The sequence below is a fragment of the Zonotrichia leucophrys genome, chromosome 15 (assembly GCF_028769735.1).
Source record: "Zonotrichia leucophrys gambelii isolate GWCS_2022_RI chromosome 15, RI_Zleu_2.0, whole genome shotgun sequence".
Lineage (NCBI taxonomy): Eukaryota > Metazoa > Chordata > Aves > Passeriformes > Passerellidae > Zonotrichia > Zonotrichia leucophrys.
Genome location: NC_088185.1, coordinates 1877172 through 1895693, shown reverse-complemented (window position 1 = coordinate 1895693; position 18522 = coordinate 1877172). Strand labels below are relative to the sequence as shown.

The window sequence follows — 18522 nt, the reverse complement described above, 5'->3', positions numbered from 1 at the left end:
GAAACCCATCAGGGCTGTATTTACCCAAAATGGGGTCCCTGATAGCTGCAGCACCAACAATGAAGAGCACGAAAATAACAATTAATGTAATTTAAACAGGTCTTGCTTTGTTTTAAGCAACAGATTTTCAGGTGCCCCTTGAACACAAAACCTCCACCAGAATCAACACCTGAGGCCCTGATTTGATTTGGGAAGGCAGAGAAAAGGGGTAAAGAGATCCCTTTGGCTGGGCACAATTCCAGAAGTCAAACCTGAGATCACTGGGCAGCTGCAGCCAGTGTGGCATCCACCAGGCTTGGCAGTGCCAGCATCCCTCCCTCCCTCTCTCCCCACAGCTGGGGCACGTGCCCCCCGCTCCGTGTCCTCACCCCGCAGGATGGAGCCCTCCTGGGATGGCTGCAGAACCAGACTCTCTGGCTGGCTGGCCTGGCTTCTAGGAGAAAGTTGTTCCTGCTTTACTCCAGGAAAAGGCACTGGAAAACATAAAACATTAACAAGGTATCAGCAGAGGTGCAGGACACGGGGCCACAGCCCTTGGCTGCGCCAGCCCGGAGGCAGCGCCTTCTGGCACCTTTGCCATTCCAAATCTTTGGAATGGGCTTCCCCAGGGTGGTGAATGCACAAATGCCATCCAGCAAAGCCAGATCCTTCACCCTGGCACTGCCCACACCAAGACCAGAGCTGACACTGGAAACTCTGTGCTGGTTTATAACAGAACCCACATACAGTGAGAAACAGAGCTCATATCCCTCCTCCCCAGGCTTGATCCCTCACCCATTCCCTCCTGCTGTTAACAAGAGCTTCCAAATCTGCAGACTAAACACTTTCTTTGTTCACTTCAGGCCATTTACTCTTTATCCTACCAGCCTGGGGAGCAACAATATATTTCCTTCCTTCGATCACAGTGTTACCTGAAGGGTATTTATAGGCTGGGAAGTGTCCCTGACCGAGCTGTTGCTTTCCTACACTGCACAAATTTAGCTCCCTGTGTCTCTGCTCCCCTGATGGACTAAGCCTTTCATCCTCTTAGCAGTTCTCTCTGTGCTCCCTTGCTGTGCCCTGTGCTCCTCCTTTCCCCTATGCTTCTGGCAAGCTCTGCTCCCTCCTGCTTTCAGAACATGTGAAAAACAACTCCTCTCCCAGTTCCTTACCCAGTTTCTTGGGATCCATGGCCAGTGGCAGGCCCATGGTGATGGAACCAACGGGGACCTTGGCGTGCTCGGGGCTGTAGGGTGTGTGGAGCTGGATGGGCATTCCCTGTGGGGCAAGAGGAGAGGTCAGGAGCAACTGATGGTCCCGGAGAGGCATCTCCACCTCTCACACCTATCAGTGCCCTACCTGGGAAATGGATCCGACGGATCTCTCCAGCACGGAGGGGTGCTTGGTGGAGGAGATGAGGGGAGGAGGGTTGGAGATGCTGGCTAGTCTCTGCAGCCCTGAGCGAGAGCTCTCATGCAGGTTCAGCGGGATGGGGTGTCCTGTGAGGAGAACACAAACATCAGTGAGACTGAGGGCAGGCGGAGCAGCTGCAGCATCAGGGACAGAAGGGGAATGGGAGGGAGCAGGGGCTGGCTGTGAGCCTGCAAGTCACACAGGCATTTTGGAAAGGACTGGAATAGTTTAAATTACTGCCCTGTCCCCTCTGCAGCCAGAGGATGAGCTGCCCTCCAGCCAGAGAGGGATAAACCTGTCTGACTTTGCACCCACCCTGCTCTGTGACAATCCCTACACCTGCCCCAGCCAGAGCTGGGAGACACACCTGACCACCCTGGGGCCTTTAAAGAGCCTGTGACAGTGGCTGTAAGCACAGTCCCAGCTCAGGCAGGTGAGGGCACACACACACAGCCAGTGGGTTTTACTTGCCTGGTGGGTTATACTGGAACAAGTGGGGCTCCGTCTGGGGAGAAGTTTTGATCACATCCCGGGGGTAGGACAGAACAGGGGGCCAGCAGGAGGCAGCCACTGACTCAGCACTCAGCTTCTGAACCTCTGCAATGGCTGAGAAATGCACGGACTTCTCTGCAAAGGACACAGAAAGAAACTGCATGGTCAGTGGGCAGCAGGGTGAGGGGTCCCTGTGAGCACGGGCAGGGAAGCAAGAGCCAGCTCCAAGCACAGGAGATGGCTTCAATTCAGTCCAACGTGGCCACGAGGTGAGGCTGAACTCTCCAACCAAGCTAAAAGGAAAAAGCTCAGTGTCACTGCCTGGATTTGACAGCATTCATTTCACTCAGATTTAAAGGGCAGTGGGGTGTCTGTGTTGGTGACTCTGCTGGTGCTCACTGTGGACCTGGTGCCATCCCACCCAGGAGAGATGGCCTTTGACATGCAGAGTCCAGCTCCTTGCCAGGACGTGGCCATTAGTGAATTGCTCCTGGGCAGCTCCTGCCCGTGCCCACAGCTCCACATGATCCCAGCATGGCAGGGCTGGAGGATTAATGATGATGCTGCCAAATCCTTCCCTGAGCTTAAAGCCAAGAAGCAGCAATGTTGGCATTCCTCTGGAGCATGGGGGACATCCAGAGGGTACCAGTTCCTGGTGACTACACTGTGGTGTGCAGCTTCCCAAAATTACCCGCTTCCCATCCTGGATACCAGGCTGGGCTCATCCTGGCTATAAAAAGGCGGAAGGGAGGCCAAGGAGAGTTTAATGATAGAGGAGCTGTGCTGGGGACACCTGAACCCTGCCATGTGCTGGAAGATGCTGAGGAAAAGAGAGGCTTCATCTGCACCAGCTCTATGCCAAGTGCATCCTCACGCTTGGCTAAGCAGATGGATGAGACAGCCTTTTCTGGATGGAGAGGCAGGTTTGGTAGGATTTGCTTGTAATCAATAAACACTTCATTTTGCACTGCCCTTCCTACCCAGATCCACCTGTGTAACGTTTGCATTGACCAGAAATTAGAAACTGGGCAGTAAACAATGGCAATCACAAATGAACCCAGCCTTTAACCATCAATTTTTGATAAAAATAGATGCTGAATCCTGCTAAGCCTAATAATAGGGCAAGTAGATTATCAGAGGCCCAATTTAATGAGGCTTTACTACATTATCGTTATTAATGCTCAGTGTACTCAGAAGCTGGGAGATTATTCTTGTCTGCCTCAGTGAGAGAAGAAATCCATTCTGGGCACACAGAGGTGTGCAGGCACTCACACCTCTGCAGCCTGGTGGGAGCAGACCCTGGCTGTGGCCGCTTGTAGGATCCCAGAGAGGATCCCTTCATCCTGCCAACAGAGGGGAACCCAGGCACATCCTCCCCACTGCTGGAGAGTCTCTGGCACAGCCACACTCCCTGATCTTCTCCCCTTCAGCTCGGCCCCATTCAGCTCTGCTCGTGTGGGGGCAAACAGCGCTGGGATCTCCAGCTGAAGATGCTCCCTGGAGCCAAGGCACTGTCAGCCAGGCTGTGTGCACCCTGGATGGCTCTCGGAGAGCCCCGTCCTCCTCCCCTCCCCGTGGGAGCCGTCCCCTCCCTGCGAGCCTCTCCAGCCTGTGAAATGTGGCCAGTTCCTAATTGCCCCCGCATTACAGGGTGGCTATAACTCAGCCAGCTTTTGATAAAATAGCACTTACACGGGGAAGAGAGAGTTCCTATTACCGTTTATCAAGTCCCTGGAATGGGAGCGAAGGAGTCAGAGTTTATATGATCCGTCATCCAAATTAATGCTCTTGGCTCCCCGTCGCCTACAGAGGCCAAATGAAACACAACTAAATCAACACAAAACACACTGCTGGCTCTCCAACCACCAGTGATAACCAAAGATATGCCCGACAGCAACTCGGCACCGGGCACAGGGATCCGCCTGGCTGCCGGTGAGATCCAGGCAGGGCTGCCTGCCTCTGCCCAGCCCCGGGATCAGCAGCTCCTCATGGAAGGGCAGGCAGGGCTCAGGAAGGTATGGCTGCCTGGCCACCCTCCAAGCTGATAGAGCCCCAGCCAGCGGCTGTGAGGCAGCCAAGGCCTGGGCCAGGATGTGTGCAAGGCTTGGCTTTGAAGCGGATCCAGAGCGGTGAGAAGGATGTTGATCTCCGCAGCGGCTGCAGGAGTTCCAGCTCTCTTATCAAGCCAGGGAGGAACAGCAGTACCTGCTCTGGTGGAGTCAGCCCCTTGCTGAGAGGTGGCACAGGGCTGCTTTCCAGAGGGCTCTGCAGGCTGTGCTGGACTCTCCTGTTTAACTCCAAGCCATGTCTGCAGTCTGGAGGCTTGCCACTCCACTGGGATGGCTCAGAGAGCAGGGGAGGGAAGGGATGCACACAGATTTGCCAGGAATATCTGGCTATCTCCCTTCTAACCCCTGACCCATAGCCAGGATGTGTTCCAAGAGGCAGAGACAGAATTGAGACAGTGCCTGAGTCCATACTTGCACTGAAACCAAGGCTTTGGGGGAGTTGATTTCTCCCCTTGAGGTGACTCATCACAACCTGCTGCTTTTCCAAAGGGAAATGTGTTCCCACTATGAACAGGGGAGACCAGCCTATGTCTCCCTGGGGTCCACATGCATTCCAGCCCCACTGTGGCACCCAGCACAGATGCACAGCCACACAGGGCTTGGAGAGCACACAGCTGGAGCCCAAGACCTACTGAGATGTTTGCAGGGATATAGGGAGGCATAATTACTTTCATTAACATGAAATATTCAGAGCTGTACAGAGGAGAGAATAAAGTGCTTCATATCATTAGTGCTTTGCAGAGAACAAAGCAACAAAAGATCCACCTGGATAACAGATCCTTGTGTTTGATAACGGTGCCAGCAGGCCACAGAGTGGAGTGGGTGACTTCAACACCTAAAGTCTGCCTTGTACCTCATACCCACTCATCTGCCTCACCTCCTCATCCTGCTGTGGCCAGGAGGAAGCTGGAGCTGCAGCACTGGGACACGGGCAATGCAGAGCTCAGGGCTGGAGGGCTGGCAGTGGCACCCAGCTCACAAGGAAGCTGAGCAGTGCAGCATCAGATCTGCACAGGATTACAGCACAGGAGATCAAACCTGATTACCTGCCACTGGGGAGGAAGAGCTGGAGGGGAACTGTTACACCTGGGCAGCAAACAGGAGCACAGCAGGATAAGATCTACTGGAAATGGGAATTCACGGGTGGCAACGCCACGACTTAGGGGAAACTCCCTTTCTTGCAAGGTGAGCAGTCACCTTCCTTGCTTATATGCAAAACATTCTGAAGGTGTGATGCACACATGGTGCTATTTGTTGTTTGAAAAAATTGTGGCCAAGTGCCAGCAATGCAAGCAAATCCTTCTGTCCAGAGGAACACGACAGCTTGAGGAATAACTACCTGGCCTGGACACTGCAGAGCAGGCTGCCACAATCCTGGCTGCCCCAGGGTGAACTAGTGCAGTGATTTTCCAGCAAACATCACTGCCAAGTCCAGTGCCTCCTCAGTGCAGTCTTATCCACCCTTCTCTTCCGTGCACAAGCAGGTGATTTTTGCAGCTGCACCCATTCCTGTTCAGGATCCAGCACTGGTGGACACTGCACCACACAAACCCAACTTCCCTGACTGTGCCGTTGGGGACAGCCTCTCATCTTCCTTAACAACTGAGCCACAGGCTAGCTACAGGGGGCAGGGACACAGACTCTGAACTGGAACAGACTCTAACACTCAGATTAAAAACACATTTAGAGGATGGTTTCATCAGGACTTCCCGTCTCTCCTTAACCTTGATCCCCAGGTGCTCAAGCTAATAATGCTTCAGATGCTCTATGGTGGGAACCTCTGAATTGCTCATTAGGCAGCCAAACCACATCAGAGCTATTCCGGGGAGAAAGCACTGGGAATCTTTACAGGAACCTTTGGACTCCGAGTCACAGTATTAGCATTGATTTTAAATGAAATAATGGTCCCCGCTGTGCATTAAAAGCATTCTTTATAGAAAGCCAGCAAGGTAGAAAAGAGCCATTGTACCCAGAGCCTTGGCATGCCTCCAGGCCCCTCTGCTCTCTGGTGAATGGCAGATGCTAATAAAGGCAATCTTCACCTCCTTGGCGCTCCACACTGCCCGGTTTGCTGTGGGCTCAATGAGACATCATGTACTGTCTAATGAACATGGGAAATTAGCCATGCCTCTCTCGTCCTGCCTCAAGATGCTATTAAAGAGCTTTCAGGGGTCGAAACAAGCTTTCACCTAGGAGGGGGAAGGCTGCTGGCTGCGTGCAGCTGCACAGCCCGGGTGCTCCGCGCGGATAAACGCGCACACAGCCCTACCTTCCTTCTCGCCAACCGCGGGGCTCCGGCTCTTCCCCCTGGGGCTGCTGCTGGGCTGCTGCTGCTCCTTCTCAGCCTGCTGCTGCTGGGACTGTGACAGCTTGCTCGGGGGCATGTCCTCGCGGGCAGACTCGTGGGCTTTTGTGATCTGCTGCTGGTAGAGAGCCAAGGCGTGGGGAGGCACCTGAGGCTTCGCGCTTCCGCTCTGCAATACCCCCTCTGAGAAACCTTCGGAAATCTGCAAAGCAGGAAGAGTTGGTGATGCTCATCATGTGCTGTTGACATCCGTAACAATCTTAAAGACATCAGGAGTTAGGAGAAGTCCCTGCCCCACACTAGCATGGCAAGTCTTAGCAGAGGCCAAACAGGGTGTCAAAGCTCACTAGCCACAGGAGATTTCAAAAGCCCGTGACAAAGAGTACCAGCTCTGTGCTGGTGATACTACAGGACAGAGTCAGACTTGTTCAAAACCGTAATCTATAGTTACGTGCTTGTAGCTTCTGCCAGAAGTTACATTACAGCAGCCATATCTTAAGCTACAATATGGGAAACTGGAGGAGCATCAGGAATGGGTCCTCCCTGATCATGCAAACCCCAAACAGGGATTTCCTCCCTGCCCACCCTGGAGATACCAGGATGCTTCTTCCCACAGCCCAAGCCACCATATCAGTACTTTCAATACATGGCTACTGAGCAGTCAAAAAGGGGGACCAAGCAAAGCTCCTGGGTGAGGAAGGTGATATCCTTCAAGCACGAGATGAAGTGCAGGGCTGGGAAGGTGCACTCCTTCTTTTTAAACCCATGGGAGGCAGCAGTCATGTGGCAGTGAGAAGCTTTTTCTGTCCAGACCTCCCACGATTTTCTGATAAAAGAGCTCAAGAGACATCCAAATGCTGCTGGCAGAGCTGCTCCAGCAGCTGGGAACACCCTCTGCACAGGGAGCACCTTGCCTGGCCGGGGGCTCACACCGCCCAGGCACAGCTCTCTGGACCAGAGGCCATCCCCAGGGATGAGCACATCCTTGCAACCCTGACACACACCACGGGGCCCAGGGGGAGAGCGTGCACGAGGCACAGGCTGTGCTCCCAGCCCCTGCCCTCTCCAGCAGGGTACTCACAATGGGAGGGATGGCAGCAGCTCTCTGCTTCAGCTGTTTCAGGTCCAGCGGCTTCTGCGGCGAGGAGTTGAGCCGGGTGTCACTGGCGGTGTTGAGCAGGCTGGGCCGGGGGGACAGCAACCTGGAACCAAACAGGACATCAGCCATGGACAGGCTCCATGGCCCCCCCACACCCTGCACCCCTGCTCTTCTGTGCTGCCAAACCCAGAGCACATCCTCTGCATCAGAGAGGAGCGTGCTGGACCGCTGCTGGCTGCTGGGAATCTGGGCTCAAAGACAACCCCCGTGGGACTACATGTCCAAACAAGACCCTTATGTCTGGCTCAAGAGGCTCTTGAGCCCACTTTCCCTCATCCCCATGCTATTTCTAGCAAATCTGCTGTTGTCCAGAACAAACCTGAGGGAAAATGCACTCTAGAGCTGGGTGTTATGGAGCGAGGCGACCAGCCCAGGTTTAATATGGACATTGTGTTACCCTCCAGAGCTCACACATACTGCTCACCCAGGGCTTCATGCTCTTCTTCAAGGAAGAAGGTGCTAAAGCCAGGGCAAGCCACCACGTGCAAGCAACTCGGGCCCTTGGGTCACTTGAAAGACGAGAGGCTGGATTTGGATGGGATTTGGCACTCAGCAGCTGTGCAGCCCTGTGCTCTCACCACTTGCTCTTCCTCTTGGCTGTTTGAACTGCCTGGTAACACTCAGCCAGCCATGCAGAGCCCCTGTGCAAACATGGGGGGCATCCCCATGGTGCCACCAAAATGGGGTGGGATGGAGGTGTGCAAAACCCTTGGGACAAACCCTCAGCATGTCCAGCTCCTGAGCTCATGCTGAGACCTCAGGGACTACGTCTGCCCAGGCCACCTCTGCTCTCTCTCCCTCCCGACTCCAGTTTGTTGAAGCCAGTTCATAGTTTTCAAGCTTTACAGCTTGATTTGTTTATTTTAGCTGTTATTTCAGTGCTCTCCTCAGCCTATAAATTTCAAGGTCATTCCATGCTCACCCTTGGATGAATAAACAAGCGTGGCGGGGCCGTGTGTGGGGAATAAACTCATCATGGTGCTGGGGCTGCCCCAGCCCTCGCTCTGCACAGTGCCTGGCATCAGAGGGGAAGGGGACCCACCTCCACACTGGCACCAGGGTAAGGCACCCAGGGAAACCAACCAAGGGACAGCAAATCTGAAAAAATTCTTCCCTAAATAATCCAATCATGTCTGCCTGTGGAGCCACTCGGGTGTTGTGAAGCTGCACTCCTGGAAGGGTGCAGTGCCCCAAAATCTGCTGAGACACAAGGCTGGGGACAAGGGCACCCAGCACTTGTTCCTGAGACCTTCACGCCAGGCTGAGCTGTGGAACTGCCACCCCAGCAGCTGCTTTGTGCACTTGCTGGTGCTTGAAGAGGTACACTGAAGAACCCTTAAAGTCCCTTTAAGCACCCTCAAGATCTTCAGGTTTCCTGAAGCCCTCCAGGATCCTGATGCTTCGGAAGCCAAAGTCAGTATTAAATTCATAAATATGCAAATTGCCTAATTTATTACGTCCCTCCCAGCAGATCTTGCGCCAGACAATGGGATGTCTGTTGGGTGCTTTGCTCTGGAAATCACCATATGAACAACTCTTGAACAATTCTTATCCACCTGCTGCTAACCCAGCGCCTCCCAAACCCAAGGACCAGTGCCTTAAGATGGCTGATGACATTGGGAAGGATGGGAAAAGAGTCAGAGCAGGAAGGGGTTGGCAGGCTCACAGCTGAGCCTCAGCAGTGTGGAAATGTCCCCTCCCAGGCATGAAGCTTTGGGGATGACCATGACATTGCATTTCCCACACTCCTTCTCCTTCTGCCATGGAGACGGATGGGGACTAATTTAACTTCCAGATGATCCAACACACTGACACATGACCCAGCCAAACATGACTCCATAGTATTTGTGCAAAGGCAGCGGCTACCAGAGCTCCAAAACGGGTTCCTCCAAGCCAGAGACATGGCTCCAATGTGGCACTGGCCTGGCAGAGTCCCTGCACCTCTAGCAGAGCCAGCAATGGGCCGTGCAGCACCGGGATGGTCGGTGCAGGTGTCTCCTCACCATGCTGCAGGTCTGCAGTGCTATCTGTGTGTGGCCTCCCTCACATGTCCCCATCTGGCGTGACCTCCTGCTGAACCACATCTTGGCTGTGCTTGCAGCAGCCCTCCTGCAGCACTCGCTGCATGGAACCACAGACAACCAGCTGCCTCCTTCAGCTTGGATGAGTTAAGGCTGCGCCTCCTCAATCCTGGACATGCCTTTGCTAGTGTGAACTGCAGGACCAAAAAAAGGCTGCCCCCACTCTGAACCCTTCCCTTTCTCACCGCGGGGACACCCCAGCCACCCTCTGTCCTCTTCTGGGAGATGCCGGGGACAGCTTGATGCTTTCACAAGCGCAGGGAAGAGCACCCACGCCCCGCTGGCGCTGGGTGGGTGGGCGAGCATCGGGTGATGCGGTGACGGGGCGGCTCACGCGGCTCCGCGGCCCCGCTCCGCGCGAGTCACGCTGCGGCTGCGCCAACGCCCGCGGCCCCGCAGCCCCGGGCCCACGGGGAAGGCAGGGGAGCACAGCTACAGCTGCCAGGGGCACTGAGTCCCCACTGGGAGCCCAGAGCTCCGAGCCAGCTGAGGATCAGCCCCGTGGGTGCTGCTGGGCTGGGAAGCGCCCGATGGCAGCGTCAGCTGCAGCCTGCCCGTGCCAGCAGGCTCTGCCATCGCCACACCGGCTGAGAGGAGTGGCCCGGGAGCTCGGGACGCCTGTTTGGTGTTTAATATTCCTGGAAGCTGGTAACTGTTTGACAAGCGAGATAGGAGCTGACTCAGCGAGGAGCTGCGATGGAAAAGTTGTTCCCAAGAGGATTTGCTCCTTTGCTGCTGAGAAGTTGGTACAAGCCACTGCTGCCCTGCTTTTGGTTGGGTTAATGTTAAACTGGAGGAGGACAGCCCTGTTGGCCTCACTCTCCCTTACTGGGAGATTTTCCCCTGTCTGGGAAGCAGGGGAGGGTGGGGAGGGGTGGTGCTGGACTCTGGCCATTGCTGGAGAGGAGCACTGCAGCCAAGAGGCCTCAGCCCTGCCACGGGGCTGGCCAGCAGCACCTCCACCACCCCTTGGCACCGCCTGCGCCGCTCCAGCTGCTCGGCAGCGAGGGGCTGCACCCCAGAGGATGCTCCCACACAGCAGCGCTCATCCACTGGCTCCTGCATCCACCACAGGGGAAGAACAGAGGCCATCTGGTGCAGTGGGATGCACAACAGCTCCCTCTGACTTCATCCCACCACTTTGCTCAGTTGCTTTTTCAACAACCCCATCCACAGCTCTGCACACATCCACAGCCTGCCCAGCCTGGCAGCACCCATCTTGCTGCCATACTGCTCCCTGTGAGCCCACAGAGGGCTTGCAAGACACTGGATACAGGATGCCAGCCTTCAGTCCCTGCCCAGTTGAGTCAAAGAGGGACTGCTGCCCCCCATACAATGGCAGGTTGTACACAGGAGTCCCACCTGGCCCAAGAGCCATCATAAAATTCAGTGCGACAAAGATGTGTGTATTCACACATATTCTTTAAAAAAAGGAAAACCCTCTCTCCATCTGTGAGGCTCTTGGGTGGGGAGAGCCCTATGGGAAAGGCTGGGAGGGGAGCAAGATGTTTCTCCAAGGAGGAAGCCAGCGTTTCTCCTCCCTGTCCCAAGAGCCATCCATGAAGGGTCTGAGGCACTCTTGGCTGCCAGGCCCAGGGGTGGGTGGAGGGCTTGGGACTGCAGTGGCTCAGGTGAAGACCCTCTGGCATGGCCCCAGGAAAGCTCACACAGACCACATTCTCCTGCCTTTATGGCCAGGATGGATAATTTGCCCCTACAGATCTGAGCAACACCTCTGCCAAAGGAGCAACTCGCCCCCTCTTGCAGTAAAAGGCATCCCTGACGTGACTTTTCTCCTGCCAATGCCAACTGAGACAGAAACCATTCCCAGCCCCGGATGCTGGCAAACCAGCCCAACTCGGCTGTCCCTGAGAGCACACCCGCTCCATTGCGTCACCCAGATGGGCAGCTGCCACCAGCAAATGCAGTGGCTCTGCACCCAACATCTGCCCACGGCCGTGTCCTAGAAGCACCCGTGCGTTGGGACATCGCACTGCTTGTTGTGTCACAGCCCCTTTGGAAGCAACAGCCGAAGGGCTGGGGGCACATGGGGACACAGCTGGGAAGTCCCTTGGCCAGGGGACCGCATGAGCAGTGATATTCCCCAGGAGGAGCCCACAAAGACACCCATGGGCACTGCGACACAATGGAAAAGCTCATCTGGCCCTTGGGTCATGCCCTTGTCCCCTGCTCCTACCTGCTCTTGTCCACAGCATCCTGCTCATCCATCTCGTCTGCGCTGCAGGTCGCGCTGGAGTCGCTGTCGGGGTTCACCCCGGGGCCTTTGCTGCCCTTGTGGCTCTCCTTCTTCTCGGCCTTGGGCGTCCCCTCCGTCCCTGCCGTCCCCACGCTGCTGACGCCGCTTTCCACCTTCTTGTCATTCCCCTTGTCCTTCTCCTGGCTCTCTTCGCTCTCCTCCTTCTTCACCTCGCTCTTGCAGGGCTCCTCGCTCGCCTTCTCCTCCGGCTCCTCCGTTTTCACCACGTCCACCACCAGCTCCTCAGGCACCTTCTCCTCGCTGCTGGGCGCCTCGGGAGCCGTCTCCGGCGGGGGGCTGGCGGCAGGAGCGGGGTTGGCAGGGGGAGCAGGGGGAGCGTCGGGGGGCGTTGGAGCCTCTTCCCACTTGACTGCCGGTTCTGTGCCGGCGTCACCTCCCGGCCCGGGTGGTGCCTTGGCCCCGTTTTCGCCTCCTTCTTTGGCTTCAGGCCTTGGCGAGGGAATGCTCTCGGTGTCGGAGCTGTTATTTACTGCAGCTGAGAAAAGGGAAGAAATAAAAATAAGGATCAGCCTGAGATTCTTGCTTCCCATATCGTTGCCTCCACCCCCTCCCTTGGGAAGAGAACGCCCTCGTTCCTCTGAGGGGGAGATGATCCCAGGGCTGGGAGAACTATGCTGGGATCCCCAGATCCAGAGCCTGCTAAGCAAAGGGCTGTTCTGGGGGCCTCTCTGCTTGCCCAGCACGACTGTGAACCCCCACCCAAACACAAAATCACACGCCCAAAAGCCTGCAGACTGAGTGACTGGGAAGCTGGATGTTAAGGGAAAACCCTGGCTGCTGGCTGGTCTGGCAGGACAGGATCTGCTCCCTTCTCGCCCTCTTACCCATGGCACATGATCGGCTGCCTCAGACCAGGCACCCTACTCGCTGACTTACATCACCTGTCTCCCTGGCTCTGCCACCCCTGGAGCAGCTGGGATCATCCCAAAACACTACACGTGTTTGTTGTTGGTGGCAGAAGAAAGGAGGTCAGGGTCAGCGAAAGGAAAGCGCTGGCAGCACTGCAGGACAGGTTAATTATTACACGGGAAGGATCATTCCCAGATCTGCCACCAGCAGCTTGATGAGAGCTGGAAGCACAAGCGTCCATGCACTGCTCAGAGCTAGGTGCTGCCAAGAGATTGTTTCTACAGCTGGGGAGAGGATCACTCCCTCCAAGGCTCGGCCGGACAAACATGGCCAGGGCCAGGAACACCAGGAGATTTCCACAGTCCCATCCCAGCGTGTCCCCACCGGGCAGGGCTCTCACGCTCATGCCCCAAAGGCTTCCTCACACGCATTCCTTGACCTGCCTCCCTCCACAGCAGCTCAGACAGCTTTCAAACCCTGGTGAGAGAAGTGCCACAGAGGGACTGTGTCCTAAAAGCTGTACACTGGAGCACATCCATCTCAGAGTGAAATCGTACCACACTCATCAGGAATCTCAGTCTTCTCCAATCTTACTCACTAGCAAACAAGAACTGAGGTGTCCCATCACCCAGCCAGGACAAGGTTCCGAGTGTGTTTGGCAAAACTCTTCCCAAGTGCCACTTGATGCTACTCTGAATGCTATCCCGAGACATCTAACAGTGGCTCATCCCAAACTCAGCCAAGCTCTAGACTTCCTTGCATTCCCTCCAGACACTGAATCCATACTCTACACCATAATTCCCACACTGAGTCTTTCCCCCTGTCCTCGGATTGCCCATGTGGCCCCTGCAACTGCAAGGTATTGTCTGAGTATCCCCAAATGTCACCCTGGAGCCAGTGCCCATCTCCTGTGTAACACCACCCTGGCACTTCCATGCCCATTACATTTTTCATGCCCCTCATGCTTTTCCACAACTCTGTAGGACACTCCAGCAGCAGAGCAAGAGCCGATGCTTGGCGAGTAAGGCTCAGAAGCACGTCAAGAGATCTGTCTCTAATCTCAAAATCATGTTGTTTCCTCTCAGGCACTCTTACAAAGAGCAGTAACTACCTTTTACTTTGCTCCTGTGAGTCACGTATCACCTCGCACAAAGATTTACCTGGAATCTGCCTTGTAATGAGTCACTCACAAGGACGATTTGAAAAGATTTCCCATTTCAAGTCCCATTAGCCTGGGTGCTGAGGCCAGGAACCAGTGTGGTGCCAGAGTGCTGGTTAAGTTATTAAATTACTTTGACAGAAGTCAAATGGGCATTGTTGGAAAATTGTGCACATTTTCTCTGAACTCCAAACTGCTGCGCTTTCTAAGCGATAAATAGCTGAAAATTGTCACTTTCAAGTTGTTTCCTTTCTTTGGTATGGCTGGGAAGGAGAAAAACGCTGCCTTAAAAGGGAAAAGAGGAGGAAAAGCCCCACCAAGGTGCATCAGCATTGCTGGTGGCAGACCACAGCTTCCCCTGCCTTCTCCCCAGTGCTGGGCTCCGGGAGCTCCACTGCCCAGAAAGCAGCAGAGCCCTGATGAGATGGGGACACACCTTGGTGGGTTATCTCTCCTTGAGCCCATGATAAGCTCCACGAGAGCTCACAGCGGTGGCTAAGAGCGTGCAGGGACCCTCCTTAGGAGCAAACACCATGAAATGTGATTTACAGGAGGTCCTGGGAGGCCGTGTGCTCTTGGAAAGCGCACTGACGGAAATCAGAAACCAAAGGGCTCCCAAAATAGCCATCTGTCCAGACAGACACGGGAGGAGGGCAGTGATCCAGGGCACTCCTCGCAAGCGTGAAATCCAGAGGCATCCAAAATGCCATGAGTGCTGTGAGACACCATCACCTTGGTGTGACTTTGGGGTGACAGACCCCTTGTGAGTGCTGAATGTGCAGCCCCAGAGAGGCCGTGCGCGGTGCATCTGCTGTGACCAGGCAGCAAAGCCAGCAGAGCTGAGCCCATTCCCTGCCACAGCCCTCACCTGCCTCACCTTCTGCCTCCTCTGCCATCTCCTCCTCGTTGCCACTCGTCCCTGACACCTCCATCTCCTCGTCCTCAGCTGCGGGAGGGAAGGCGGCTTCTTCGTTCTGAACAGCGGCGCCTTTTTTCTTCTTCCTCTTGGCGTTCCTTTCTTTCTCCTGAAGAAGAGCGAGAATGGTGAGAGGCAAAGCCTAGGGGGAGTTATGGGGCAGCAGAGAGCACTGGTCCTGCCCAAAGGGTCAAGAGGGACACTGCCAGCAACCCCCTGCACTGGGTAAACCCTCTGAGCCCCAGGCTTTGGGACACTCACCTGTTGAAAGCCTGGCAGCATGGTGTTACCTGGCCAAAAACTCTTCACTGCTCTGCACTGGTCAGCCTGGCCCCACAGGGAGCTCCAGCCTCAGTAATCAGGGGAAGAATGGCACAGACACACGGACAAGGCACAAGCATGCAGAGGTCACCAGTGCAGGGCTGGCAAGAGCCTGGGGGTCACATGTCTGCTCACGACACACGCGTGACACGTTGGTCCTGCGCATTTCCAGCTCTACCTCCAGCTACACAAACATGCGTGGCTGGGACTTGACGCTTATCTGCAGATAACAGAGCTGATGCCCCAGATACGGCCCAGCCAACATTTTCATGCACCTGCTTTCATGACCCCTTTGGCAGGAGCTGCCAAAGAACTTTGACTCCCGTGCCAGGGCAGCTGTCACCGGTGGACAGTGGGCAAGCTCAGTGCAGCACGGCATCCCAAAGGTGACTGCCTGGTGTCCTGGCTTGCCCTGAGACAGCCCCAACAATCCCCTGGCTGGAGCACGTGCCACAGCCACGAGGGTGTGGACAGCTGCTCCCTCCTGCAGACCTAAAGGAAAAGTCTCGGCTTTGCTATTGTTTCCTGCTCTTGTTGCTTGAGTAAATATTACCAGTAGGAACAGGCTCATCATCTCCGGCTCTCCCTGCAAACCCCACATGAGTGACGTGTGTAGGACGTTTATTTACATGGATGAAAAGATAAAGCCGTGGTGGAAACGTTAACTTTGCTGCTGGATCTCTGCGCTGGGAAGAGCTGGTCCCCCCCTTCCCCCACCCCCAACTTTTCAATCCTTTAGAAAACTTCCAGATAAAACAAACAAATACAACTGCTTTTTGCTTGGAAACGCTGCTTGCTCAAAATCTATTTTTATCAAACTGGGCAGGAGAGAGGGGAAAGAGGCACTTGAGAAGCGGCTCTGTGCAGGCACAGAGAGGCAGAGGGAGGAACGCCAGGCTCTGTGGTTCCCTTTCTCCAGCCCAGCCCTGCCGCTGGTGTCCCGGTGCTGCCCCGGCAGCGATTCAGCCCCGCACGTTCCTGTGTGAAGCAGCAGTTCCCATCACGCTGAGGCAGTGACAAAGCGCCGACGTTACTATGGCAAAGACTTCTCTGCCTCTTACTCACGGGTCCGTGACTCAGCCGCGGGCAGAGCGGGCTCCTCACTGGGAATTAGCTGGGAACCAGCCTCTGCCTCTGCACCCTACTTGGCCAGAGCCCGGGGCTGGCAGCTGCTGGCACAGCAGAGCAGAGCAGTGAGCGGCCCCAGGGCCACCGTGGGTCACTCTCCTGGCAAACCCCACTGCTGGTATTAGGGGAAATTATGTGAAATACAGGCAGCAGATCCTGCCTGCATCTGGAGAAGTGTTCAAGGCCACCACTTCGCCTCTTATCACGCCTACAGCTCCAGACTCCTTGTGCAGTCTTGCTCCTCTCTACCTTCCACCAGATATTTCTTGAGGAGCAACCAGGACTTGGTGCTACTCAAGCATTCTGACTCACCAAGACCACTGAGGATATACCCTGAGCACAGCAAGGACACAGAACCCTGCACAAGGGGTCACTCCATGCCTCCTCCTCCACAATGTCTTTAAAGGCAATCCCAATAAATTTGGCCTCCCCCTGCACTCACTACCTGATGTGGCAGCAACAACCCAAAGAGCTCCCAAACCCTGCTACCAACAGGAACCACCCTGATGGGAACCTCCCATCAGGCTGAGCCTGTCCCAACAGCAGGACCAAGGCAAGCCAGACACACTCATTCCCAGAAGCAGAGGCCAACAGAGCACACTCCTGAAGCATTTTTGCTGTGCAAAGCCAGCATCATCCAAAAAAGCAAGGAATTAAAGGAATGTTGCTCAGAGGAGGTCCACAGGACTTGGTCTCCAAGCAGGACCAGCCCCAGCCCCGGGGGTAACTGGCACAAGTTCTCCTGTCTTTCCTGCACAAGCCCAAACAAGCCCAGCAGACCAAAGTGACAGTCACACCACTGAAGACAGGGCCTATCTGCAGCCACTAGCAGAAGGAGCAGCTCCGAGGACAGCGTGTCTGCCGATGCCCTGCTCTCCTTAAATGCCAAGATTAGCGAGTGCAGTGTGCTGAAGGTCAAGGCCAAGTGACGCTGATGCCTGGGACACATCGGAGCGGCGCAGCAGCGAAACCAAGCCAAAACACACAGCAGGGCAGATAAAGGGAAGCCTCAAGGTGGCCTGGCCCTGCCCCAGCACTAACAGGCTGCCCATCCCAGGGTGCAGCCGGCTGGTTCCGTGCCTGTTTCCCATCCTACACCGGTCACACAACCCCTCAGAGCCACCTGCACGCTGCTGAATCCTGCTCTCACACCTACCTGGAAGAAGAGGCTACAATATTAATGAGCCCCATTTGGGAAATGAATGAGATCTGCTAATTAAGTTTACTCTCATTTAGCGTGAGAGGAAAAGCAGAGCCACTGCATTTCCCTGCACATGATCAGCAATAGCTGGTGCTGGTGAGGTCAGGGAATAATCTGTGGATGTCATGGCAAAACTAAGTGATGCCAGGCTGCTCCACACGTGCTTCCTCCACAGAGGTCATGGCTGATACTGGCTATAGGATGAGATTTGGAGGCTCGGTTTGCTTGGGATTATATATAGGAGTCAGGAATGAAGGTTCATGGCAATTTAATCTCAGTTGTTCTTTCATTTTATTCAGCTTTCTGGCATCTGCTGTTGCCACAAAACAATAGAGTACAATAAATAACAGCTGAATGTTCATTGTTCTTCTCCACGACCGAATCCCACAGCCTCCAATGCTCGAAAAATAAAATGATGATGCTGATATAAACTGCAAGTGAGAGTGAGCAATTAGACTGGAGAAGTCTAGCGGCTGCCTTGGAGGGACGGATGCAGGGAAAAATGTGGTTCTGCAGAAAAACACTTCCGTGATATAATTTCTGCAACATTAGGGAGCAGAGTAAATTAATACACACCGGCTCCACTGCCAGCAAAGCCGTATGATCTTATTTCAGATTCTCCCCAGTAATGAACAATGATATCTTTCTAATGTAACTTTTTATATTCAGAGGGCTTGATGTACATTTCACAGAATATTTCATTCCAGCCTTTATATGGGTCTGGGGGTCTTTTATATAGTTTGTTTGCTTTGTTTCTAAAAACAATTCGGTGAAACATGGGAACACAGGAGTGTCTCTGTGCATAGAGAATTAATAAAAAAGAATCGCCGATGTCTTCTCTTTCTCTCATTCCTATAGACTGACTAGGATATTAAATTCCTGGGTGAGTCATTGAATGTTTTCCTGTCTTTCTTTTTACTCTTGCTGTAATAGCTTGCTTGGAAAGATTCCTGCATTGAACATTGTCCTTTGCATTTTCAAAGCACCCCTTGGGGGTTTAGCCATGTGAATTCTATTAGCCAGAAACTGGGAACCCCAGGATACTCTACAAATGAAATAATTATAATCTTTAGTGTCTCTTAGCAGTCCAAGCTATCTCCAGAACAAGAAACAAGCCCCACTACATTCACACCCTGCACCACATGCCAAGAAAGAATAGCATTAGCCCCATC

At 54.4% G+C, this 18522-nt stretch overlaps 1 protein-coding gene across 19 annotated transcripts in view; it reads right to left on the bottom strand.

Moving 5' to 3' along the window:
• NCOR2 (nuclear receptor corepressor 2) overlaps positions 1–18522 on the bottom strand; it is a 290104-nt gene that overhangs the window by 24678 nt on the left and 246904 nt on the right. For 17 of the 19 annotated variants that reach the window (XM_064727114.1, XM_064727123.1, XM_064727117.1 and 14 more), the window contains 8 exons: positions 14653–14809; positions 11696–12251; positions 7340–7460; positions 6223–6460; positions 1864–2019; positions 1339–1478; positions 1152–1257; positions 369–473 (listed from right to left, as the gene is read on the bottom strand). In XM_064727114.1, coding sequence (XP_064583184.1) covers positions 369–473; positions 1152–1257; positions 1339–1478; positions 1864–2019; positions 6223–6460; positions 7340–7460; positions 11696–12251; positions 14653–14809 — 1579 coding nt within the window. The remainder of the gene's footprint in view (positions 1–368; positions 474–1151; positions 1258–1338; positions 1479–1863; positions 2020–6222; positions 6461–7339; positions 7461–11695; positions 12252–14652; positions 14810–18522) is intronic. The other 2 variants (XM_064727118.1, XM_064727119.1) reach the window with 1 other exon arrangement.